At 40.7% G+C, this 25,698-nt stretch overlaps 2 protein-coding genes across 4 annotated transcripts; one reads left to right on the forward strand and one right to left on the reverse strand.

Moving 5' to 3' along the window:
• Positions 1-346: 346 nt before the first annotated feature.
• Positions 347-12,833, reverse strand: EIF2D (eukaryotic translation initiation factor 2D). Of its 2 annotated transcripts, none has more exons than XM_026111709.2 (15): positions 12,596-12,833; positions 11,397-11,587; positions 10,585-10,668; positions 8,541-8,631; positions 7,580-7,687; positions 6,644-6,933; positions 5,926-6,043; positions 5,439-5,484; positions 4,627-4,730; positions 2,941-3,099; positions 2,083-2,172; positions 1,890-1,985; positions 1,066-1,186; positions 746-920; positions 347-641 (listed from the first exon to the last, which is right to left on the reverse strand). In XM_026111709.2, exons 1-15 carry the CDS (start codon positions 12,649-12,651, stop codon positions 571-573), a joined length of 1,800 nt encoding a protein of 599 aa, XP_025967494.2. In that variant the 5' UTR covers positions 12,652-12,833; the 3' UTR covers positions 347-570. The 2 variants fall into 2 exon arrangements, with proteins under 2 accessions (XP_025967494.2, XP_064354178.1); XM_064498108.1 differs by lacking the exon at positions 12,596-12,833 and adding an exon at positions 10,766-10,885 and having other exon boundaries at positions 11,397-11,518.
• Positions 12,834-13,209: 376 nt separating this feature from the next.
• On the forward strand, positions 13,210-25,282 carry DYRK3 (dual specificity tyrosine phosphorylation regulated kinase 3). 2 transcript variants are annotated; one of them, XM_064498109.1, is made up of 3 exons: positions 13,210-13,523; positions 14,165-14,280; positions 18,296-25,282. In XM_064498109.1, the coding sequence occupies exons 1-3, from the start codon at positions 13,481-13,483 to the stop codon at positions 19,865-19,867; spliced, it is 1,731 nt and encodes a 576-aa protein (XP_064354179.1). In that variant the 5' UTR covers positions 13,210-13,480; the 3' UTR covers positions 19,868-25,282. The 2 variants fall into 2 exon arrangements, with proteins under 2 accessions (XP_064354179.1, XP_025967497.2); XM_026111712.2 differs by lacking the exon at positions 13,210-13,523 and adding an exon at positions 16,934-17,068 and having other exon boundaries at positions 14,164-14,280.
• Positions 25,283-25,698: the final 416 nt, after the last annotated feature.

Here is a 25,698-nt window from a genome sequence, read left to right on the forward strand (position 1 = left end):
AAATACTGTTTATACATGCAAAAAACCCACATATAAAAATAATATGAAATTTATAAAATTACAGCTAATGTAGAGTTAATTCTCAGTGTTTGTTGAAATGTGTGATATTAATACCTGTTTAAATATTTAAAAGGATAAAATCTAAAACCAAGTGTTTTTTACTTCTGACTGATACAGTCTATGGTACAACATACTGACATGTTTTAAGACAATGCTAGGAATGTACTTTGCTTATATATTGGTTGTTTGAGGTTATATTGCCACACTTTTGTCAAAAGAAGGGAAGCAAGAATGTTAAAATAGACAAAAGCCACTCTAGGCAGGAAACTGGTGCACTACTGGGAACTTCTGGTGAATATCTGGAAAAGGATAATGCTATTTTTTTCCAGCCTTTTATTTTTATGAAAAATGGACAGCTAGAGCAATATTATTATTTGGGTGAATTCCAGACATTACAAAAATCCATAACTCGTCTTTGCATGAATGGGGCCTGTATATTATCCTTGATCTGTAGGCACAACACTTTTATAAATAATGAGATCTGAATAATTCTTACACTAGGTTTTTCTCCTATTTCTTCCGGCCAAGCTTTGGAGCCTTCTCAAGGCCTTGAATATATTTCCGAGGTAGCTGGTATTCTTCTGCAATATAATCAAGAGTTCATTTCAGGTAAATATTTAGAGTTGAAGAATTAACATTGTATCTTGTTATAACCAGTCCAGGCCTGGTTCCAGAAGAGACTTACCTAGCAGCATCTTGGCCAGATGGTGGACTTGATTGCCTTGGATCTGGACCTGAACTCTGTCTTTTGTTCCCGGTACTGGGGTGATCGTGGCACTGGCCTGTACTCTCTGTTGAAGGATGTTGGCAACACACTGTGGGTCTAGACCATAGAGCTCAAGGTTCTTGATAATTGTCACCTGCAGGTTTTAATAATTATTACAAACATCACTGCTGTATGTATTAGTAAATCATGTCCCGCTCAACCCAAAAAAGCAAGCGGCCAAAGCTGCTCTCAGAATCCAGGCTTCTGCTCAAAACCTATCAGTTTAATTTTGTCTTTACCTTCTTATTTGATGATCTCTGTGCTATGGTTATGCTGATGGGCTCAATGTTTCCTTTCCTCACAATAGGTTCTTGTCCAAAAAATGTCACCTGGTGTAAGGGCTGCAGCCGTTCAAGGCACCTGAACAAAGTTTATAAATCCAATTAGTATATCCTAATGTATTTAACTGAGTTAAATATTGTTCAGACAGACCAGTGAAGCAACTTCAGTTTAAAATTCAGCATAAACTGTGCTACTGTCCCATGAACAAACTTGGTTTCAGAAAGAAAGGAGGCTGCTGGAGATGTTCAGAAGCATTGTGTGATCAAGACACTCAAGGCAAGTAAAAAATTTGAGCCATTTAGGCAAAGTTTTTCTGCATTTTTAAACAATAGTGTGTCAGATACTAGTACCTCTTGGAACTAAAAGGTGATTTTAGGCTAAAAATGCAGAAGTCATGCTGCCACTTGCAATCAGGTTATGGTGAAAGCCAAACCAAGGTCCTTGATGACCTTTCTGTGAATCTCAGTTCCCTTGTGCTACACTGGGAAAGAGGCCTGATACATGTCAAGTCTAGAATCCCTTAGACAAAAAAACCCTCGGAGGTTTCAAAAAAAAAAAAAAATTGCCACTGCCTAAAAGAGGGATGTTCAGCTATCTGTTGCAAAGGGTGGATTTATAAATATGTACATACAGATTACTTTGGTGAACAGTGAGAAATAACAACTTCAGTATTCAGACTGAATACCAATAAAAGGTATTTTTATTTTACCAGTAGGAAGTTGCAACTTAGGTAGCTCTGATAACATGGGACTTTGAGTTACATGCAATAAATCTAAGTCACCTGCTCAGGAGGTCATCCCATTTAAGGTTTGTGATTTCATCTTGTTCTGATTTATCTAACAGGCAGTCGCACAAAATGGCATTCACCTTTACAAAGCTGCAACAGAAAAACACATGCATTAGGTGCAGACAAGTTCATGTTTTGCTCTACCATCAGCAGGAAACAGGGTAGGACAACTTTCACATTTACTTACTTTTTGTTTGTTTCATCAACCAACTCATTAGTCTTCACGTAGTTAATGATGATGTTTCTCACCTCACTGCTTGACAGGATGCTGCCTTTTCTAGAGAGAAAGAGAACTTTATTACTGCTTTAAGAAACAGATGTTGGCTAGACTCACTAAACAGACAGAAAATAGCAATCACCCCAACTACATTCAGCAGCAACAGCTCAATACTGAAATAAATCTGCTAGAAGGTGATTTCTTTTCCACTTCAGCTGCTGCATGCCAGATAAAAGGGCCATAGCAGTAATTATATAGATTCTAAAACCCTTGGCTCCAGGAGCCTGAGAGGATGACCCTAATGCACAAGATAAAGCCAGAGCACTGTGGATAACTTGTGCAGAAGTGCTACTCAGTTGAAGAAAGGCTGCCAATAACTGCTATCTAAATTACATCAAAACAGCCAAGATGTGGGAAGAATGAGGCAAATGAGTTCTTCAAATCACCGAGGTACCCTCTTTTCAGGTTTGACTATTCTGTAAACTATACTGTGGGTGGGCAGAACCTGCCTAATCCAATAGCAAATTAACATAATCCATGTGAAATGTAGCAATTCTGATACTTGCATTATCACCTCCTTAGCTGTGGGAGGAGTGATGTGAATACCTGCTGAATGCAGTTGTCACAGCCTCTTACCCTTCTTCCCTTTGTGAAACAATGAATATCCTCTTGATTGCTATTACCATTCCTGATAGCATCACAGGGCTACTCCCTTGAAGACTACTGGAAAGGCTGCCCAACTTGCAAATGTGGCAGCAGCAGCAGCATGGGTCTGTTAGCCCCTCTCTTCACCTAACCATGGTTTTATCTTACTTTTCAAGTGCTCACCTGTGTCCAGATTCCTGGAAGAGTGGGACCATTTTTGCTGAGACCCCATAAAGCGGTATGATTTCAGGAGCATGGTACAATTGTTCTCTGTCTTCGCTCTTGCTCTCTTGGGCAGCAGAGGATGAAGAAAATCCTTCAGGCACTGCAAATGCTTTAATGCTGAAACAACAATTACTTGGTGGAGCGAAAGGAAAGAAACTTACCAATTCCATTTCATTGAGAAACTAAAGCCCAGCAGAGCCACGCAAAAAGCTTTCTGGTCTATTGTCAGTTCATGGCCATGAGGCCTGTTTCAGTAGATGAGAGAGGCTGATGCTTCTAACCTCTAGTGAATTAGATAGAGCAAGACACCATATCTTAGAATTAGCAGCAATGACCATGATCCACTGTGCACAAACTTAACCCTGCATCTTTGCAAATCCTGTGGCTTTGCAAAAACCATGGCTTTTATGCATTTGCTGAAATCTCCTTTGGAATGCTGTTTCCAAGTAGTTAGAAGAATACTGTATATTTGAAAGAACAGTATTTTGAGGCACTAGCTGCAGTTATTAAATTTGTCCTTGTACACATGTCAAGATACACAAAAATAAGCAGTGACTCACCCCCTTAATTCAGCTAATGGTAAACATTTTTTCCTATTGCTCCGAGCAAAGCCTTGTATGTTAGGGAAAAAATAACTCACTCTCCCTACTCTGCACATATTTGACTTTCTTAATTAGAGAGGACTGCCATAACTCAAAGGGTGCAATCCCATTCCATAGAATATCTAGGATTTAATTAAAAAACCCACAGTTGAACTCTCCATAAATGAACAGACATTTAAAAGATGAAGTGATTCTTTATAGGTCAGTAAAAAAGACCATTCTGGAAGAAAGGGATAAGACCCACATCGGTTCAGGTGCCAGAGTCTTGTTTCATTGGCCAGAGCTGCAGCTTCTCTGCTTGCAGGTAAGAAACCTGGCAAACTGAGTTTGCATATGCCTGTCTCCTAATGGTAAGGCCAAGTATGATGAGAGAAAAGTTAATGCAAAAAGTCAAAGTAATTCTGCTTCTTTCCAAATACAGAAGAGAAGATATGCTTGTATCTAGTGAAATATTCTCCAGTCCATTAATCGTCAAGGAGATGTTATATAACAGAAAACTTCAGGCCCACCGGGAAATTCCAAGACAGAGCTAATGTGCTTATATTCAAAAGGAGCAAGTAGGATGTCCTGGATACGAGGCAATTATCAATCCTTGGCAAGATAATGGAAACGCTGATACAGGATACAGGTAATAGGTAAATGAAAAAATAAATTTGTGCAAATCAACCTCTGTCATGGAAAACAAAGCAAATTATTTTTTATATTTTTCTCAGATTGTAACTTTGGCTGCTGATTTTGCAAAGAGGTTTATTTGATTCTGTAGAACATTCTGGGGCTGTAGTTTCACATGCATTTATTCAGTAGCAGTATCATCTTTTTATTTCTTTTTTAGACAGGTAAGTTCACTCCAAAGCTGAACGAAGAGTTGTCCCATAAAATGTATCATAAAATAATCACATAATTTCAGTCATACCATGACCTATTATAGCTGTTCAGAAAGGGAATTCAAGCAGAGTATAGGTAATAGAGTTAGGAACAGCTGATTCCTCTCCTTCCTTTTAAAGACTACCAATCCTTTTAAAGATTACAATATTCTACTTACTCTGGATGTTTCCAGTCCACTTCCACAATGCTCTCCACACCTTTGTTCAGCTCCTTCACTTGTAAGATCTTCTGATGCTGCATACACTGCAGGAATTTGGAGAACTGAATGAAGGAACAATCAGAAATGTGGAGAGAGTTAGGCATATTAAATTCCTGTTCTTGTGTTTTCACAGGCCTGAAGTGACTCACTAAGTCAGAAAAATAATAATAATAATAAAAAGGCAGCTCTCCCCACCCCCTGCTTCTGTAAACACAGCAATTGCTAAGGAAGAGTTAGTGCCTCTCTCCTGCTCTAAAACAGACAAGCCAAGGATTCCTTTCATTGCTTTGCCACCTGTTTGCTCTATGACCTTCTTAGCCAAATCCCTGTGCATCGCAAACTAACTACTGTGAGATCTTTGGCAATGCACTTTGTCTCTGCTTGTCACTACACAACAGGGACAATACCATCTCCTTTCTCTTCACCTTTGTTCATAACAGTTTTAGAAAGGGAATGATCTCTTACTGCAAGTAATTATGCTGTCCAATAAGATCAGAATCCTCTAATAGTTATTGCAATTTAAAGCACCAAATAGAATTAGTAATGTTCAAAACAGATCAATGCTTATGCTTTCAGGACAGTAACTTCTCCTCCTTGATGCCAAATGAGCAGAGACTTGAAAAAAAAAACTTGGCTTTAAGAATAGCTTCTAGGTTTTTTGTATGCCTTTTTTCTTAATAAACTAATGCTTGAAGAATTCAAATTTGACTTCAAGCTTTTTCTCTCAATTTCTCATTTAAATTAATGCAAAAAATAGAGAAAAATCTCACCTTCTTATAGCTTGATTTCTTTATGTCCAGCTGTTGTCCAGCAGGGCTATAGATAGATTTTTTTAAAAGTTATTTAGTTATTAGTTGCCCTACATTTCTTGTTATATCTTGCTACTTATGCTAAAATTTTCTTAACAGCAGAAACATGAATCACACAGAAAGAATTAACTCAAACAAGCTAATAGGTAGACCATGATGAATGAAGCTAGGGCTGATGTTCCTGTGGGTAGGCAAACAGCCATTCAAGTGAGTTGGAAATCTTCAAACAAATGTCAGCCAACTCAAGTAGCTACCAAGCGCATATCCTGGTCTGGACAGCACTTACATCAAATACTTTAAGTGACAGCACAATCTTAGATATCCTTAGATAAGGACTGAATTTTACTTTTGAGTCAAAAACTTCATCCCAAATATGACATGCTTTCTCCACAATTTTAAGGACAAAAACCCACCATACAAATCCAAAGATAATTGTCTTACCACATACCAGCATGAGAACATATGGCTGCGCAGAAATGTGCTGGTCAGTAGAGGGAGATCTGACTTCTTTACTTTGCATTTTAAAGCATGAAAAAAGCACTGATTAAATAATTCATCCATTTGCTCTGCAGGAAGAAAAAAGTATAGGTATGCAGTAAGTATTCTGTCTTTCTGTATGAACAAGGAAGTGTTCTCAACAACCAGAAACTTCAGGTTACTTTCAAAGCTTTCATCTTTGATTTCTGTCTTTTACTAAATTGTCAAACATCCCTTTAAGCTCTACATCCAAGATTTACAGAGCAAGACCAGGAGACAAAAATTCTACGTTCTCAACCCAATTTTGATGCCTTCCACATTTGGGCCAGTCTTACTCCTGGACTTCTCGCATATAAAATAATGGTGATCATACTGCAAGTAGGTTAATGCTCTGGACCACGAGAGTACCACTGAGATAAAAATGTCTTCTGGGGATTAAAATGAAGCAGAAGTGAGCTTGTCTAAACAAATCCATATAAATACGATCTTCTGGTACTACAGCTAAATCTTCATGTGTTGCAGTACTTATCACTTAGCTCTATGTACTGTTTTCCAGACCACAGTTAGCTGGTTGGCTCTGCCCTTGTTCTTACAGTGAGCTGTCTGAAATACGCAGTAACCTCGATCATGGGAACTAGCTTCAGCAAACAGAAGAGATGTAATCTGGTTTCGTTGGTATGCAAAAATACCTTGTGGTGTCCTGCTGTCCTCGGTTTCCTGCTGAACGTCTATATTGTCATCTTCAGCTGTTTCTGCAGCTCTGTTCTCATTGAGTTCCTCTTTTCCCATCAGTCTTGCACAACTGTCTTGCTCCTTCAGGCTCAAATCGCCAATGTCCACATGCAGCAATGGGTCAGTGGTGCAGCTGATGAAAGGCTCTTGCCCCTCCATCTCTTCCTCATCTTCAGCACTGTCCTTTTCAGGAGGATCTGTTACCAAGGGAGCTAAGGTAGGAGGATAAGATTTGTCACCAAATTCCCTGAAAAAGGAAGAAAAAGCATAAAATAGCTTTCTTTTTACTGCTTTTAAACCCATGGGACAATGCATAAATGTCCACTGATAAAAGACATGGGCAGCTGCATGGATCTTTTTCTGCATTCTCAAAACTATAAAACTTATCTTATTTCACCTTCCTCTAAGAGCTGTTTGTTCCCCCATGAATCTAAGTTAAAACTGAGCAAACTAGTTAAACTCAAATGCAGAACAACTCATTTCCTTAGTTAAGACTGGCAAAGTTGCTCTTTTTTAAGCAAAAATAATTCAGAGTTTTAATAGAACAGGCGGATATTCTGAAATCAAATAGGGATGTGCTGGCTTCATTTCTGTAATGATTACATTCAAGTCAAAAGAACTGAATCAAGTGAATGATTTTTTTATATGTATTTTACATACAGATAGGTAGGAAAACTCCAGGACAGACTCCTATTTCTGCTAAAAACATGTAGTCATTGAAAACATGTAGCACAGCTGAAACCTTAACAGAGGTCTTCTCTAAACTGTACCCCAATAATTCAGTGCATTGGACACGTTAATGATAGAGTAAGCCTACTGGGACGCAGATTTTGGTTTCAATAAATATTTAAGACTTGTTAAAAATTTTACTGAACACCTGGACATACACCCACCAGAGATGATCCATGTAAGTATGCAATACAGCAAACCCCTTCCCTTTCATTCCAGCAGCAAGCATCTCTGCGGTGGACATAGTGGCAACTCCGACTGCTACCGGAGCCCTGGGGAAAGAAGAGAGCATCATAGCAGGACACCACAAATACACTGTGCTTCTTGGACAAACAGTGACGGTGCCACTGTGATATACTGGCTTTCTTTTGCAACTTGCTTTTTCAAAGCATCTAGGCATTTTCTGATTTTGTCCCGTTTTTCTGGTAAGGTCTTCCAAAGAATCCCAAGAATACATGTAGCTCGGATACCGAAGTGAAAGTTGTGCAGTGACACATCCTTTTCCTTAACAAAGTACAAGGACCATATGCACTAGCAACAGATACTAGCAGGCAGAGAAAGAAACGAAAGCTTTAGCGCTGCTTCCGCTCCCTGAATTTCCACATAATTTGTCAGAAATACTTGTCTTTCCTCATTATAATATCCTTTTAAGTAATTCAACTATGTAGCTTTTTTTCTCAGAAACTAAATACAGAAAAAAACAAATCAGCCTTTGGAATTGGAAGATGCAAGGTTTACTATTCTAGATTTGGGAGAAAAAAAAACCTGCCATCCCACACACTTCAATGGAAAAATGAGCCAACTTCCAAAAGATAACTGGGTAGAATAGAATCTTTTATTAAACATTGTTTCAAAAGAAATCCACTAATTGTGCCCCAATAGTTCCAAAAGAACCAATATGCAAAGATTTCCAGCCAAGTTGAAACCTATTTTTACTCAGAAGCTGAACTGGATTCTTTTCTTTTTCTGCAGAATTTTCCACCCTGTTTAGCTCCACAGTGCCTTAAATGCAGGGGAATAGGCTTGCCTTTATTTCCTCAAAACCCCCAGAGTCTTCCTTTAAAAAATAGCTTTCCTTTCGTTATAGACTTCTGAGAAAAGGTATGAATAAGGAGTCCTCTGTACCTGTTTCCCAAGAGGGTGACAGCACAGAGCGTGCCCCGCTCCACTTGAGGAAAGCCAGAAGATGGCACTACAACTCCTGGCAGCATCAGATCTGAAGAAAAGAACAAAGTGCGCTCATCTCTCTTTAATAAGCGTTTGTAAAACAACTACCAATGAAGGATTCAGCCACCACCTCCTCCACGCCATCCCTCCTGTTACTCAGCAAAAAACACAAGCCTTTTAACAGCTGAGCACATGCCAGGTAAAACATGATTCTCTGTTCCTGCCGAGCGTTCTTGCCACCAACCTGCGGAGTAAGGGGTCCGATTCAGGAGGGTGCTGAGCACATCCCAAAGAATAACAGAAGAGCTAAGCATGCTCAGCCCTTGCCCCATCAGGCCCAAAGGCATGAGGAAATAGCCTTAACCATCTCCTTGCTAATCTGGATAGAAGCAGTACAACTCATTGCACGCTTCCTTCTGCTTTCCGTATCTGGGATGAATAGATGGCCACGTGAGTAAAGGACAGTTTTCTATGCCTAATGTAGAGCGTCACATTATCACCAAGTTATGTTAAGAGCATCTGACCTCCCTCATAGCAGCTACAATTGTCTACAGCTTGCAGTCTCATGGGCAGAGCTGTGTTCTATGGTGTGGTTTTGAGAGCATCTCACTTTTTTCTCAGCATCATGGATTTTAATGTGCATGCTGAAGCAGCCAACAATATTTTTCCTTTCCATCTGCTATGACAACTATTTTCAGCAAATCTAGAAAGAAGTCTGCAACTGCAACCAGGGCCCCCCATCTCTAAGGACAGAAACCACATAAAGACCTCAGTGTGTCAGGGTAAGTATGTAAATAACCAGGGCAGGCAGTAGGTACTTGAATTAACAAAACAGACAGTTGAGAGCAGCACTGGCTTGCTTTTCCTCTTTTTAAGGTAGTGCTCTCCTAAGTCCATTCCCTTTCTCTATGCCTGCAGCGCTGGAAAGTCTCACGCCTTTCCTTGTATTTTTGCAATGCAGCTGTGCGGCTCCTCTCTGCCTTTGTTGGCCATTGTCTCAGTGGCCAGCTTCTTATCTTTGCATCTTACCCAGAGGTAGCCTGGTTGCCACGGGAGATGAATGACCTGCAGCCCTCTTTCATCAATGTCCTTCCCCCATTAGTAAGACTTCTTTTTTTTCCCCCAGAAAATAGGTCAGTACAAGTCAGCAACAAGGCTTGCTCAGATGTCTATCACAGCTACACATTCATGCACTTTATTTCGCCAAAAGCAAACAAAGTGAACAGAGGGACTTGAGTACTTCTACTTTAGATATAGTGTAATGGAAAAAAAAGACATCTCTTTCTACACGTACACTTCCATTTATGGACTAAGGCCACAATGGCTGGAATTTAATCTGCTTCTGGTTGAGCAGTTCTGCAATTTCAGTTTATAAAAGCCTGACTATCATGAGTCTGAACTGCATCCAAAGCAGACTCCAGAAAATAGACTTTCCTATTAGTGTTGATCCATAACTAAATTGTAGAGCCAGTAATCCAGGAATTCAAATCCAACCTCACCTGCACAATTTACTTGGTAGTGATTAAAACCGTAAGTTCCAATGTAAAGTCACTTATCCATAGGATAAACTAGCTCACCTCTGAATTGACAGAGAAGCAGGGAAGCAGCAGATGAACTCAGCTGCCCAGGATAGATAAGTTATAATAAACGCAGACCAATGACACAGATAGTTCAGTGTCCCACTTCAGAGTCGCTAATCAACTCCACACCCTGGGAAGATATTTCCAAACCTGAGTCTCTCAGATAGAACAGAGGAATGTATTTAAAAAGCTTAATCTACTGTGCTTCATTCACAAACTTACCTACTGCTAATTTATATTCCTTTTGGGAGATCAACAAGAATTACTTTGTGAATAATGAGCCTTTATTTTTTTTTGTTATTTGTTTCAAGTACATTTTTGACTCTGGGAGAGAGAACATCACAAAAGCCATGTTGTGAAATATGAATTCCAAAGGCAACTGCTTTTTACAATGCACCATAACAAAGTTTTAGTCTTCCTACCTGCTCCTCCTGCTAGCTTCTGTAGTACTGGGGGCCATGTTGAAAAAGCAGGGAGAAGATCTGGATAGGTCCACAGAGTATACACTGTCCCAAAACAGAACCAAATTTAAAGACGCATCACTAAAAACTTCTCTAGCTGTTGCTTCTTGTCATCTCTAAGACTAAGCAGTACAATACTAACCACAATTAAATACTCTTCTGCCACTCAGATAATGAAGAAATCTGAAGTCAGAACAATCCTACAATAATTAGTAGATGTGAAGGAGAAAAACTGCCAATGAATTCAAGCTTCTGTGGATTACTGAAAAGGATATATTAGAGAAATTTTTGCATTATTTTCCTTAAATCAAAGACACTTTAAGCTATACTGCTAAGGGAAGAATTGCTGGGTAGGGGAAAAAGAAAAAATAGCACAGAGTATCAGAACAATTTGTTGACTAATTCCAAGGATGCCTGGAAGTGAACATCATGCTTCTAGGAATTACAGCTTGCAGTTACTGGACAAAAAGGGAAAAGGGGCTAGGACGCCACTAACCTATGACTTACAAGACTTGTTTCCCAGTTTCTATGCTACAGCAGACTTTCTTGAACCCTGTCACTTCTCAGCATCTCAATTTCCTTTTAGCACAAAGAATCCAGAAGTGCTGCTGGATTTACATAGATGTTGGCAGAATAAATAGATTAAAGACTGTGAAGATGCTATAGTGATGGGAGACATATAAGTACTTAAGACATGAGCAAAATTTGGGGGGAAGGGTTGGTGTCCAATAGCTAAAGAGGGCAGGAGAATTACTTTAGTCCCCTTCCCGTACCTGTTGGATATAGAGCTCTTTCAATTTCAAACAGAATTGGGTTCTTGTTGTTTGTATAAACAGTAATGGCCTCCCCTTTGTGAGTGTATACTTTGATGACATTAAGCTCTTCTTTGTTTGGAATAAACTCAGTCAATTGTTCAGCACTAAGGTTAGGAAAAGCTGCTGCAACATCGGTTCGTAGTTTTCTCCTGTGAAGATAAATCACAGATGTGTTACAAAACTGTGTAGACCACCTCTTAAAATAACTACCAGTCACTATTTTGATGGTTATTCACGAGATTCCCACTTTTTTCCACAAGCTAATTTGAAGCATTTGTGTCTGGGTTTACACATGAAATGGTCACATACTGGGAGAAAATGGGGAGAAAGATCAAACACACTTGCCCTGTGCTCCTTCCTGAAGCGTCCGCTCATCGCTGCTGTGGCTGTCTTTGTGTGTTTTGTACTGTAACTTCATTACTGCTCTGAAAACCTGAGCACAAACTGGGGACTAGCAGACCTAGCCAGCTCTGGCCTGTCACGGACAGACAACTGTGGCTCCAGCATGGAGATGGTTGCAGGCAGCTGGATTTCCCTCTCCCCCTCTGACAGTTTCCAGAGACACTTAGCCGCGGGGAGTTTCATGTGGTTATTCACAGAAGTGCCAAGTGGATATAAAACACTGGCAGGTCACACTAGCATCGTTATACCCCTACAGTTACACCGTACAAGTCAGGACACGAAAGTAAAGCGAAAGGGTAAGTGTGGCCTTGATGTAAACAGTCACTTGAAAGGTAGTTCAATTATGGCTGCACCTCCAAGCAAAAAAATGCATTTTATATTCGGACTAGTAGCTCCTATTGCTTAATCACAAATAAAAGGCAGAAGCAGCCTCGCTCCAAGACAGCTATGTCCCACCGTCCTCCCCCTGCACGCCTCTCCGCAGCCCGCGGTGGAAACAGGGGCGTTTTAAGCGAGGGCGCTGATGACCTATGCACCGACCCGGACTGAATTTTAACGATCTCGGCTAAAAACAACTATCGATGTTGGTATCAGTCCTGACAGGCTTTCGGGGGGAGGAAGGGGCCGGGCTGAGCGGGGAAGCCGCGGTCGGGGCCGCTTTGGGCCCTTCCCTCACGGAGCGCGGCCCGGCGGGGCCCGCGGGTCCCCCCCGCCTCCCCGGGGCGGCTGCGGCCCTGCCCGCGCCCGGCACTCACCGGTCGGACCCCTTGATGGCCGTGTTGGCCCTCACCCTGAACGCCTTGGCGAACATGGTGCGGCCCGGCCGCCGCCGCTCGGGCCACGGGCGCCACCGCTCAGGCCGCGGGCGCCGCCATGCCGCGGTCCCGCGGCACAAAGCGTCCGGCTGGAAACCGCCACCCCGCCGAGCGCGGCCCGGCGCGGCCCGCGCCGCAGCCGGCCCTGCCCGCCACCCCCTCGCCGCGGGGCGACGCCGCGAGGACCGGGAAGCCGCGGGGCGGGCGCTCGCGGCCGGGGCAGACCCGCTGGGGCAGCGGGCGGCGTGGGGGGCGCGCGGGGGAAAGGCGCCGCGACGGACGCGGCAGCTTTCGGTCCCGTCATGGCAGCGCGGCGGCGCCTCGCTCTCGGCTTCTAACAGCGCGTGTGAGAAGGGGGGGGATCGGTAACCAAACCCGGAAAGCGCCTGGCGCTGGCAGCACTTTTCACGCGAACTTAAAAACACAGGTTTTTTTGCGACTTGGTTTCCCGTGAGTTTAGGGGCGACGCGGTGCCCCCCGCCCCGGCGCCGGGGACAACGCGCGAGCCGTCCCACACAGCGCCCGCCCGCCCGCCACTGAGGTAAACCCCGCCCCGCCAGCGCCGCGCATGCGCCGCCCCGCGGGGTGGGGGGGGCCGTTCCCGTGGCAACGGCCGGGGCCCCGCCGCCGCCGCCGCCGCCGCCGGGGCAGAGGCGGGCGGCCGGGAGCCTCGCAGCCCGCCCGCCGGCGGCAGCGCTGGAAAGCGGGGCGGCGGCGGGGGCAGCGGCGGCGGCAGGGCCCGGCGCGGCCCGGCGCGGCGGCAGCGCGGAGCGGCGGCGCGAAGGGGGATGGGGCGCGCGGCCCGGCGGCCGCCACCCCCCCGCCATGATGCTGCTCGGCAGGAAGCCGGAGGCGCCCCTCAGCGCGGGTGAGCTCCGGCGCCGCTCCCCCCCCCCCCCCCCCAAAAAAAAATCCCAATTTCCAAGTTTCCCGGCGTGTTCCCGGCGGCGGGGGGCTCCCCCGGCCTCGCAAGGCCGGTTCGAGGGGTTTTAGGGGTTCAGATGTTTGAGCAGCCTTTGCCCCTTCCACCCCAATCTGCCTTTCTTCCTCGCGAACTCTAATTCCCACGTATCATTTTTAAAATCCAACCTGCTTTAAAGGATAGTCCTATCAAGTATTTAACTGCATGCTCGTTTTTTTATTGTCGCTGCAAATGAGGCTAGTTCGGGATTATCCTGCTTAAGGGAAAAAGGGGACTATAATATGGGTTAATGTGCCTTGGGAAGGTATTTGCAGTGCAAAAGTTGATAAATGTGCTCTAGGTTTAAAAGAGAAGTATCCTAAAGTAAGATTTCCAAAAAGGCTTGTGCTGTTTTGTAGTATAAACATAAGCTATAATCCGAATGCCATAGTTAAACTCTAAGGATTATTTTTATTTTCCAAATGAATGAAAACTAATGGCTTTACTGAGAAAAATGCGTTAAGCGAGATGCACTTGTAGCATTTTAAATTATTGTATCGGTGTGTGAATTGTTGTGACTAATCAGCTTCTATATGGGACGCTTCCAGGCAGGTTTGCAGATGGATTATATGACTCCTATATGAGGATAGATCAGATTAGGTACCAAGAGTCTACAAATGAAGAACACAGCCCCTCGGGACTTCCTGCCCTTGGAAGATCTAACGTGAGTATTTTACTGGTCTTCTGGATCTTCATATTGCGTTGACTGGCAGTAAAAACTGTTAAGAAATCATATATTTCACTATACACAATAAATTAATAAAGTGGGATATTGCAGCTTTGTAACAGCTTACTGACATGATTGCTTTTTGTAAGCATGAAAACAATGTGGTATTGCGTTCGATACAGAACGTGCTACATAGCGTTAGAAATCCTGCTTTATTATCCTCTGCTCATGTTTCAGTCAAGAAAATTATTTTACAGATTGTCAAAGTGTTCTGCCATATCACCTTGTATACTGATAAGTATATGAATCCACACATGTTTTGCTTTAATTCCAGCACGTTTCCATTTTAGTTTTCCTCATGAAAATTCCAATAGATAATTATTTATGAACAGCAAAAGGATTGTTGTGGGTTTGCATGTCTGCCAAGCATATTACAAAAGTATTTTTCTCCTCTGAAAATTTGGCGTTATCTGCCACTTCATTTGCTAGCAAAATAGCTCTTTATAGACTGAAAGTGTCAACGTGCTTCTTTATAAAAGTATTATATTTCCTAAGCAGATGTGGAGTTATGAGATCTTTCTTAAATTGTTTCAATTGAGCAGTAGGAGTCACGTTCAGCTGTACAATGATCTTACTTTTATAAGCTTTTTGAATGTATTCTGCCTCTTGCAGAATTCTGGCAGAACTGAAGGAGCCTGAGTTTACAAAGCCCTCCCTAAAAAGTGAAAATAAAGAAATTTTCCTGTTAGTGTTATCATATACTAGCAATTATTTTGGTCTGTGCCAAATTCACTGAGAAAATTCAGTAGCATGGATATATCTTTTCCCTTTTTGGGAACACTGAGGGAGAGCATCAGGGATTTGTTCCTTTAAATGATTAATAACAATATGTTTGAGGGTTTGGGGGTTTTTTTTGAATTGTTAAGATGCAGTGGTTAAGTTGTAACATGACTACAGCTGTTCACACGGAACAGAAATCAGTAGAATGGAACTATCCAGTTAAGTATAAATATAACTATGAATATTTTGTTTCCCTGGTGTATCTTATCCTTCATCTGTATTTTGTTCATCAAGCCTGTTAACTTTTCAAGATAAGATTAAGGATTATAAAGTGCCAAGTTTTACCATGAAGGCACACTAACAAATTATTAGCCTAGTTGTATCTTGTGAGCAGGAACTGAGATAAAGCATGGAAGAAAGAAAACCTTGATATTAATTTTCAATGGGAAAATACTTGGAATGAAGTGATACTTGGTTTCCTCCTTTCCAAGATCTTTGCATTGAGGTATTATGTTACATGAGAATTGCAAAATTCTGATATCTGCAGCTGTCCCTTCTTTTTATTTTGGCTATATAAGAGAACATAAGTATTTCCTCCTTGAGAATACATGGGTTTAATTAAATTTGTGAAAATAACTGGTGCACTTCTGAAAAACCAAATGGGTCAGAACTTAACTGTATAAAAAAAGGCTGTGAAAGTCTTCAACAGGGTGCCACTTGTGTTGGCAGTCATTTCTTGATGGCTAATAGCAAGTTTACCAAGAAAATAACCTGTGCAGTCCTTGATTTGTTAAAGAAAGCTGTTGAGAGAAGGCTGATGTTACTCAGAAGTCAACTCACTTTTCATGCAGCCCTTCTGAGTTCAAGTGAAGATTGGTCTATGTTTGTGTGTCATGGTCATGTTTTGGTAGTTTTCTAAGAACAAAAATTATTAGTCCTCACTCCTTATACGTGTTGAGTCAGGTTTGAGATCCAAAGCTGTATTTGCTTTATTAAGAGATAGTTCAGGGGAAACGGAATCACAAATTCCTTCTTTATTTAAGAATTCAAAGTTACAAAGTGTCACAGACAACAGCATTAGTAGAATTAATGTTACTCCTGGTAGAGAATGTTTAGATACAACATTGTTTGAATCAAGTGAAAATTAAACATAGTTGCAAGGCTTTGGAAGTCTGTCATGTTGCTAGAATTGATGACATTCAGGCTGTTAATGCTCTTTTGGTAAAATATTTGAAAAATATTTATATAAGAAATAAGCAGTATTAATGTGATACAGTAGTGCATTTTTGATGTCTTGGTGCTTAATTCATTCATCCGACAACAAAAGGCTACTTCACAAAGGCCTTGCTAATATAAACTGCCATAGAGATGTTCTCTGTCAGGAGGGTTGTCAGCAAATGTGTAGCTGTATCTGTTCAGTCCGTACAATGATAAAAAGTTGCTTCTGTTGCGCATACAATTGAAACCCATGTAGTGACAATATCAAGTCTTGATTTCAAAGATGAAAATAAGATTTATTCTGTAGGGACAGGCTTCCCCCCCCCCCCCCCCCCCCCATGAAAAAAACAAATGTGAACCTTGTGCCATGCTTGTTCCCTGTTTATTTGTAAATGTACTGTTTGTGTCTGTTTAATGTGAATAGACTTTTAGTTAGCTCTGAAAATATGTATGTCATTCTTATCTCAGCGGTTCAGACAGACTTGAAGAAAAAGGTGTTTATCCTAAGTTACCAGGGTTGGAGGTGTGGCGTGTTTTTTGGTGCATGGGGGTGGGCAAGTGTTTTTTGTTTGTCTTTCTTTAAGAGTTTCTGGAAAGGTATGTCTCTTACAATATGCTGTCTGTATTTTTGGATTGATTTGGCTCAGAGTAGTGGGACTTAATAGATTTCTGATGGCCTAGTCACCGCTGATCTGGGACAGACTTACAGGACGTGTCCGTTTTCTGGGCTTGTGAGCAAGAGTGAGAGTTTCAGGGCAGCACCAGCAAATGGACTCTTAAAAGAGAGGTGTGTAGTTGCTTTTGGCAAGAATAATCACTTTTCTTATTTACTGACTGTGCTATGATGTTGGATTGTATGCAACTAAAAAGGAATTTGGTTTTATTGCTGTGGATCCACAGGTTTATTTTTTATTTTTGTTCGATTCCTGTGTAGCTATTTCAGTTTTCAGAGTTTTGGTTTGGCAAGTGTCTCAAATCTTTATTTTTAGATTAAAGGCCAGAATGGAAAACAGATGTTGCTGCACTAGTCATGGCTTCTTCAGTGTTGCATAGGATAAAATAACACCTCTTGCTGTCTATCAGTGTGGAGTGTCACCGAGTTGAAAAGGGGAATAACTGCTGCTACAGGGAAGGAACAGCATTCCAGGGAGTTCAGCGTTTACCAGTCTGTGAAAATGACACGGTTGAAACATTTCATAATGCTTTTCTCGTTTTGGTATTTTATTCTCAATACATTAATTTTAGTTATTATATGAAGTAAGAGGCAGTGGTTACACACTACTTTCAAAAAAGTTTGAGTAAAACAAATATTTTTGATTATTCAGTTTCCAAGTCTATTCTCAAATACAATAATGCAGCTGTCAAGATTCCAAAGGGAGTTGTGGATACAACACGTTAAATCATGCGTTTTTTGTAGTGTGGTGTTTTTGGTGGGTTTTTTGTTTTATTTTTTAATCTTGTCCTGGTTTGTCATCCTTCTGCTTCTTGTTCAGCTTGGTTACTCCAGCTTTATGTCACTTGCTGTCATTTGCTTGTCTGTCTTTGGCACCGCTGTCTTTGCGATATTCCTAACACTTCTCTACCAATCCATGTTATGTTGCATGTTTCAGGCAGGTGCAAACTGCATCTGTTGTTGGTTGTGTTCTCTGCACCCACACTTAGAGCTAAACATAGCTGTTCCCCCGGCTGTTTTCTGACTGCGTGCATACCAGTTGAGATAGGTATTGTGTCCTCGCTTGGGTGACTAGGGTTTACCCTTTATGGACTCAAAAGTACACTACATTTGTGTTTGTTCTGGTTTAAGTAAGTTGCATTCTCTTTGTGTACCTTTCTATAACTGTGCTTGTAAATTGAGTTAGCTTAGGGAATGCATCCAGCATTTTATATTCATTCCTAACAGAAATACAAAATGTGCTGATATTACAATTTTTGTTTTACGTGGCATGTATTTATTATTATTAGTTCCTACTGTAAAAGATAACGTAAAGCTTATTTGTTGTTTTCCCATCTGTAGGTTTCTAGCCACAAACTTGCCATGAAGGATCACCCTCTGACCGGAAGTCAGGTCAAAGTTGAACAATTATTTGAGGACTCTGGCAACAGAAGGAGTAGCGCTCTTCAGTCTGCAGGAATTAATAGTTCAGAAAGATCTCTTCCTTCCCTGACAAAAGATAAAAGTATAGATGGCTTAAGCACTTCTAAATGTGCTGGTAGTTCCTTAAAAGCACACAAAGCCGTTTCCCAAGCTCCAGAACAAGCTGTCAAACAGTACAAACATCAGCTGTCTGCTTATGAGCAGCAAGAGATTTTTAATTTCTCTGAAATTTACTTTGTGGGTCCAGCTGCAAAAAAGAGGCAAGGAGTAATAGGTGGCCCCAACAATGGAGGCTATGATGATGATCAAGGTAGCTATATTCATGTGCCCCATGACCATCTTGCTTACCGGTATGAAGTACTCAAAATCATTGGAAAGGGCAGTTTTGGACAAGTTGCTAAAGTCTACGATCATAAACTCCACCAACACTTAGCCTTAAAGATGGTTCGCAATGAAAAGAGATTCCATCGCCAAGCAGCAGAAGAAATCCGGATTTTGGAGCATCTGAAGAAGCAGGATAAAACAGGCAGTATGAATGTTATTCACATGCTGGAAAGCTTCACTTTTCGCAACCACATCTGTATGACCTTTGAACTCCTGAGTATGAACCTGTATGAGCTGATCAAAAGAAATAAGTTTCAGGGGTTCAGTATCCAGCTGGTACGCAAGTTTGCCCACTCTATACTGCAATGTTTGGATGCTCTCTATAGAAACAAAATCATACACTGTGACCTGAAGCCAGAAAATATCCTCCTGAAGCAGCAAGGGAGGAGTGGAATCAAGGTCATAGATTTTGGGTCCAGCTGTTTTGAGCACCAAAGAGTCTACACGTATATTCAGTCTCGATTTTATAGGGCACCAGAGGTAATTCTGGGAAGTCGCTATGGGATGCCCATAGATATGTGGAGTTTTGGCTGTATTCTGGTGGAGCTATTGACTGGATACCCTCTTTTTCCTGGAGAGGATGAGGGAGACCAATTGGCTTGTATGATGGAACTTCTCGGAATGCCACCTCAGAAGCTTTTGGATCAGTCCAAGCGAGCCAAGAACTTCATCAACTCCAAGGGTCATCCTCGCTACTGCACGATAACTACACATGCAGATGGAAGAGTGACCTTGAACGGCAGTCGATCACGCAGGGGTAAACTCCGAGGCGCTCCGGGGAACAAAGAGTGGGTGACAGCATTAAAAGGCTGTGATGATCCCTTGTTCATAGAGTTCTTAAAAGAATGTCTCAACTGGGATCCTTCCGCACGCATGACTCCGAGTCAAGCTTTAAGGCACCCTTGGATTTGTAAGCGAGCGCCCAAACCACCCAGCACTGATAAAACCTCCAGTAAACGGATATCTAACTATACAAGTTCTTTCCCAGGAACAGGTTCCAAGTTGCCTCCAGTAGCTGGAGTAGCAAACAAGCTGAGGGCTAATTTAACATCTGACTCCAATGGCAGTATACCTCTATGTACTGTGCTACCAAAACTGGTTAGTTAATAGAGAATTATGTATTTCCAGAATACATACCGTGTATTTTAATTGTTTCTTAATAACATGTCAGGAAGTTAAATACAGAGGTTTTTAATGGATTTACTTTTTATTAAATGCAAAATCTTGAATATAAAAAGTTCAATCAAAATATAAATATTTAAAGGGCTAACTTTTATCAAATTTTTTCAGTTGCAATGTGGTGCATATTACATTACTTGATAGGTCAGCACATCTGTTCCGTTGAGTAAGATGACACTTTTAACAGATGTGCTATTTAATAATGCTATTTTAGAAATCAAACTACTTCTTATCAAGACGGTTCAACAGGTTCTTTGGCACAAGACGGCAAGGGAAATTGATTTTAAAATACATTCTGTAAGTTAATCCCCATGTGAACTCTTTTTATTTTGGGGAGATTTTTTACATCTATTGTCAAAAGCACAAATGTGTTAATGTAATGTATTAGGAAGTCGCTTGCAAACAGCTAATTTATGTTTGAAGATTTTGATTTCTCTGTACTGCCTTTCCCTTATCCATTCTGGCTGAGACTTTAAAAAAAAAAAAAAAACACCATAGGATATGAGCACCAGAGGAATTTGGTGTCAAAATGTCATAGTCTGATTTTTCAAAGGAGCCTAGAATTGTCACAGAACACAGGATATATCTGAATAAAACTACTAACTTCTGTACAGTTGCTATTTCCCTTAGAAATCTATGAGAAACCATCAAGGGAATTCAAGATCAGAACTGGCCCATCCCATCACAAGTGTGGGCCAGTTTGTTCAGGGCTAATGAATTAATTGTGTATTTATTCGGAGCTCAAATTTAAGTATCCAGTTTTGCAAGTTGTGGGTTTCTTTTCCCTTGTGTCATTCCCGAAACAAAAATGTTGAACTTAACTGTTGATACTAGAGGCCACTTTATACCTGTTTGAGATTCTGGTCATTTTAATTTTTGTGTGTGTAGAGTGAATGCCGTTGAATTACATCGAGGTCTTTTTATTAAAAACCAAACTTGCCATCCCTGTCAGACGAGTAAAATTTTAAGGGCCAGTGCCATAACTAGAAACCATGTGTGGGACAGGCCTAATAATTGGAAGAGTGCTCTGCAAACTAGGCATAATCTGTGAAGTATCAGGAAAGGCTGATAAGGTACAGACAGACTGGTGGATCCAAATCAAAGTATGTTATGGGAAGGATTGCTTTATTTCTAATCATATCTCTTCAGGCTTTCGAAAGGGAGATGCCTAAGTTTTTGCATGCTTGAAGTATATAAGCTTGTATTTCCTTTTCCTTTATCTTCCAAGAACATAAAATGGTGGTGTGACCTGTAATGACAACAGCAGAGCTCTCAGGTTGTTATTCCTTGGAGCCACATGGCTTAAGTCCATTTACAGAAACATCTGATCTGTTGCCAGGTGCTTGAAAACAATTTTAAATACAATTTAGAGCTTTGAAGAACAGAGGGTTTTATATTTAATGAGTTTCTCTGTAACAGATTTTTAATGTCAAAACACAGAGACTTTCTGTATGCAATCAAAGGAATTATCTGTGTGATCTTTAAGATAAGTTGACCAAATGTTCAATATAAGACCCTTATTCTGAGAAGATGGGGCTGCATTTTCTCCTCTGCTGTGTTTAATTACAATACTGGTGAAATGTGGGATGGAGGGCTGTATACAAAGAAAAAAAGTCAGAAGGGCAGAGCCCAGGCTCCAAACTTTCCAAGACTGTTGTTTAAACTGAGATTCTTACATATGTAACTTTTCTGAGTTCTTTCGTTTTTACAAGTGTCAATTCAGTAAGCTTAGTAATCATATTAAAATAAAAGTCTAGCTTTTATCCACGCAGCTGCAAGTAAGACCAGTGGCTATGGTAGATTCATGGTTCACTTCTTACTAATGCACGATCAATGGTTTTTTTTATTTGGCTCAACTGAGTTAAATTTTATTTTACTGGAGAATTGGGGAAGCAGATTTTATAGAATTGCTAGAAGATACCATGAATTTCACAAATTCTCTGATAGATGTGGCACATTTTCAGAAGCAAGAAACATTCTTCTCCCTCCTGTGCCCTTCACTGTGTTTATTTTTTATGAACTATACCTGGAGAGTGGGACTTTGAGAAGCGATGGCTTGGTAAGAAAGACGCGTAGAAAAAGAGCACTTGGTATGTTGAGGCTGTAAGGTGATGGTAGTGCCTGGAGCCTGTAAGTAGAGAGTAGAGCCTTCACGTGCTGGGAGCTGTACAAACAAAAGACAAAACAGCCCATCCCTTGGGAAGAACGAATACTGTCCAGGTTCAAAAATATTTTTTCACCTATCAGATGCCAAACTTGGAATGATTATTCTGCTGTGACCTGGGGACTGGTTACTGTGAGGTGACTTCTAACGTGGCAGCCTTTTGTATACATACAGTGCTGTCATTTAAGGCTCATGCTGTGAAACTGCAAATAGAGTAATTAGCAGGCGAGAACACTGCTTCTTACCTAGAAAATGTGTTCATCTTGACCTGATTGAACAAGGTGCCCTTTATGAGTTATGTATGTTTAAGATCTTTCTTACTTAGCACTGCTCTTAGGGTTTAAAATCAAACAGTTAACTATCTTGCTGAACTGGGGCTCTTATCTATATAACCGTATTAGATGAGAAGGAAAAGGAAGCAGCCTCAAAGGATTTCAGCTATGTGGGAAAGGATGCCTTCAAAAGCCAGAGAATACAGCTGAGAATATTCCCTCACTGCTTCCATTTATTAAGCCCCATTTTTCTTTATAAAATGTTTGCTTTTCAAAGAATATTATTACCCAGTACTCCCAAACTGGGAGAACCATTTAAAGTAGATAATAAATCTCATGTCTGGGAGAAAGCTTAGGAATCATCCCTGTAAGCATTGTGCATGGGGAAGCCCCTGGGAAGCAGCAGAGGAGTTGCGCTCAGCCACACTCGCAGGAGCGGAAGGCAGACTGTTACTGAACAGCGTCATTTGTAGCTGGCGGCCGCGCTTGCACCGGCTGTCTTGAGGATACAGCAGAATCTCACAAATTCATGCTTTGCTTTTTGGAAAGGTAAATGCTAATGAGGTTGGAAATTGCCAAAAGTTCGTCAGTGTCACTATTTGTGATGCTGGTTAGACAGTTAAAAGCAATATGCAACTAAATTTGTCCAAATAGACTAACCGAATAGCTTTTCTTTTTGTGGTAACTCCGTTTTGCAGGTTTGTTAGCCTGCCAGCATTAGTGAGGTTCTGCTGTAACTTAAAGCTTATTCTCCTTGAAAGGGAGTACAAAACAAATGCAAATGACTTGGGTTTACAACAAAACAATGTCACATTTCTAAGACTTTTTAGTAAAGTCACCTGAACTTTTTTAAAAAATGTTTCTTACGCTATTCCTTCTGTTTTACTACACATTGTTAGTCTCTGTATTGTAAATAACACGGTCTGTTTATTGTCTGGGGTTTTAGCTGTTTGTTTTAACAATATTTCTTATATCAATGAATGACAAGGCATGAACATCAAACATGAGTGATAAACATTGCTGTTGCACTGGGATCCAAATATTATCTGACTGTTCAAGCTGCAAGGAGAAAGTCGTTTTGTTTTTGTTTGTTTGTTTTTAAACTCAGTGGGACAGTGGAGCGTTTCTGCACTATGCAACATGGTATTACAGACACCAAAACAGACCCTGTTTGGTTCTTCCCAGGCTTGATCTTACTTAACAGCAACTGTTGAATGTGATGCTTCTGTTTTAAGGTAGTGATCTCATTGTACAGGTTTTCTACATAAAGCAGATACTCCACTAGAATTTTTGTTCATCTTCCTACCCAGTTTGAATAAGAATTCTAGTCTTATGGCAATGGAAGAATTCAGAGAAAAGTAATTGGAAAGTTTTGAGGCAGTTTCTATGAGAGTGGGCGTGTTGCTCAATCTAAACTTTTTTGCAATAATTGTGACCTGTTAGGACACTGATGCATTCGAAAACTTTCTGAATACTAGGAATCTTTAAAATAATAATTTATCATTGGAGGGTCTTTGCAATGGTCATCCTCTTTAAAGCTACCTCTGAAATAAATCTAGGGTCCTTTTTAAAGGGATATTCACTGCAAACTATAGTTCTTTTTTCTTGGTACTAATAGCTGTGTTGGCTGTGAAACATATACATGATGATCTCAGCAATGTCTTACTAATCCTGGCCATACAAGCAAAAGGCTGATTCTGCACCCGGAGATCTGTGCTGAAATGATTGATACAAATCCCCTGCCTGCCAAAGTTTAATACTGTTGTAGAAGGGAAGAGCCAAAATAATATGGAAAGATCTGCAGTACTTCTATGCGGTACCCAACTGAGATTTAAAAACAAACTGCACCAAAAGACTTTCTTAATGAAAAAGCTGCAGTTTTTTCATGTGTTGAGCACTGGGAACTGTGGGTACCTGGCACTTTTGAAAATTGGACATCAAATTTTTATACTTGGTGTGTGCCAGTGTTACCACTTTTTATTTTTTATTTTTAATATTTCCTTCTTTTTGATAAGAGTTTGAGGAAATCGTACTTCATACTTCCAGCGAAAGATTTCTCGAGTGTTCTAAAACTCCACTGGTATCTTACTGTTTTTTAATTCCCACTATAACATGTAAAACTCTTGAGTCCTCAGAGCAGTCTTGGATAGGTGAACATTGTCCTCACTGTGTTTGAAAGGGTGTGATGATTTTAATCCAATTACACTTCTTACAGACTTGCTAACTAGATCAATAAGTCTACGTTGCTTAAAATTAATAAACAAACACATACGTTCCCTATACATAGTACTGTGCCTTATTATTTTACCAGCCTGCATCTGTCTCAATGCAATCAAATTACTATTCAGGGTTTCTTATACATTGCCAGACATTCATACTAAGTGTCAATATGTCTAAAGAATTTGCAGGTTAGCCTTTTTATTATAAATATTGTGATGAGGTGTAATATGGTGGAGAATGTAGGAAACATTTAAGGTGCATGTGGATTCAGCTTTCTCTGTGAAGGAACACTTTTGAAATAAGTCAGTTTTAATCTATGTATCTAAATGTAATGAACAGATTTTTCCTAAAGTTGTACTTCAGTTCATTATCAAAAGAAAATAAATGCATAATTTTCTTTAGCAACACACTGTGTAAATTCCTAAAAGATGTACTTGACTTAAAAAGTTTTAATTACTTCCAGATGGTGTAACTTACCTTGTATTGCCAGATATTGCATTCTGTGGTGTCTAATGAGAGAGCGATACAAAATTTTCGGACTTTACATGAGATGTTTACAATGCTGTATTTAATACAAACCAAAAAAAGATCTGTGTATGGAAGCAGAAAGTGAGAAAGGTGAGCCAGGAAAACATTTTTGCTATACTGGTATTTCAATAAAGCTTAGCTTCACGTGTGAAAACAGCACACTAATGTAGTTTCATGTGTTGGGGGGGAAGGGGGAAGAAATTGGTAGTTTAACAATTTGATGCAGAGCCTGAAAAGCACTCTTGAGTTGAGGTTTTGCCTTTGCTTTCTGCTGTTTTTGAACACACCGGCTAAATTTTATATCCTTTACTTCTTATTTTCACATCTACTGTCCTTGGAAGCTCACCGAAACCTGCAGTGGACGGCTTTGATTCCAGCGTGCGTGTGCCAAACGCGATGAATGCTCCGATCTGACAAATATTCTTCGCATTAACGGTGCTGTAATTAGAACATATCAAAGTCCTGCCGTAACGCCCTGCAGTTGTCACTTTCTCATTTAGCTCACTGGGCTGTGGGTTGGGTTTGGAGTGGTTTTTGTTTTTGTTTTTGTTTTTTTTAAGTCCAGAATCCTTCTT

This window comes from Dromaius novaehollandiae, chromosome 27 (genome assembly GCF_036370855.1).
Source record: "Dromaius novaehollandiae isolate bDroNov1 chromosome 27, bDroNov1.hap1, whole genome shotgun sequence".
NCBI classification, from domain to species: Eukaryota; Metazoa; Chordata; class Aves; order Casuariiformes; family Dromaiidae; genus Dromaius; species Dromaius novaehollandiae.

Coding starts and splice junctions, on each gene's coding strand:
- EIF2D (XM_026111709.2), bottom strand. CDS start 12,651: ATGTTCGCCAAGGCGTTCAGGGTGAGGGCCAACACGGCCATCAAGGGG. Junction 11,588..12,595: donor GCCATCAAGGGGTCCGACCG/GTGAGTGCCGGG, acceptor TTATCTTCACAG/GAGAAAACTACGAACCGATG. Junction 1,986..2,082: donor GTTGATGAAACAAACAAAAA/GTAAGTAAATGT, acceptor TTTCTGTTGCAG/CTTTGTAAAGGTGAATGCCA.
- DYRK3 (XM_064498109.1), top strand. CDS start 13,481: ATGATGCTGCTCGGCAGGAAGCCGGAGGCGCCCCTCAGCGCGG. Junction 13,524..14,164: donor GGAGGCGCCCCTCAGCGCGG/GTGAGCTCCGGC, acceptor GGACGCTTCCAG/GCAGGTTTGCAGATGGATTA. Junction 14,281..18,295: donor CTGCCCTTGGAAGATCTAAC/GTGAGTATTTTA, acceptor TCCCATCTGTAG/GTTTCTAGCCACAAACTTGC.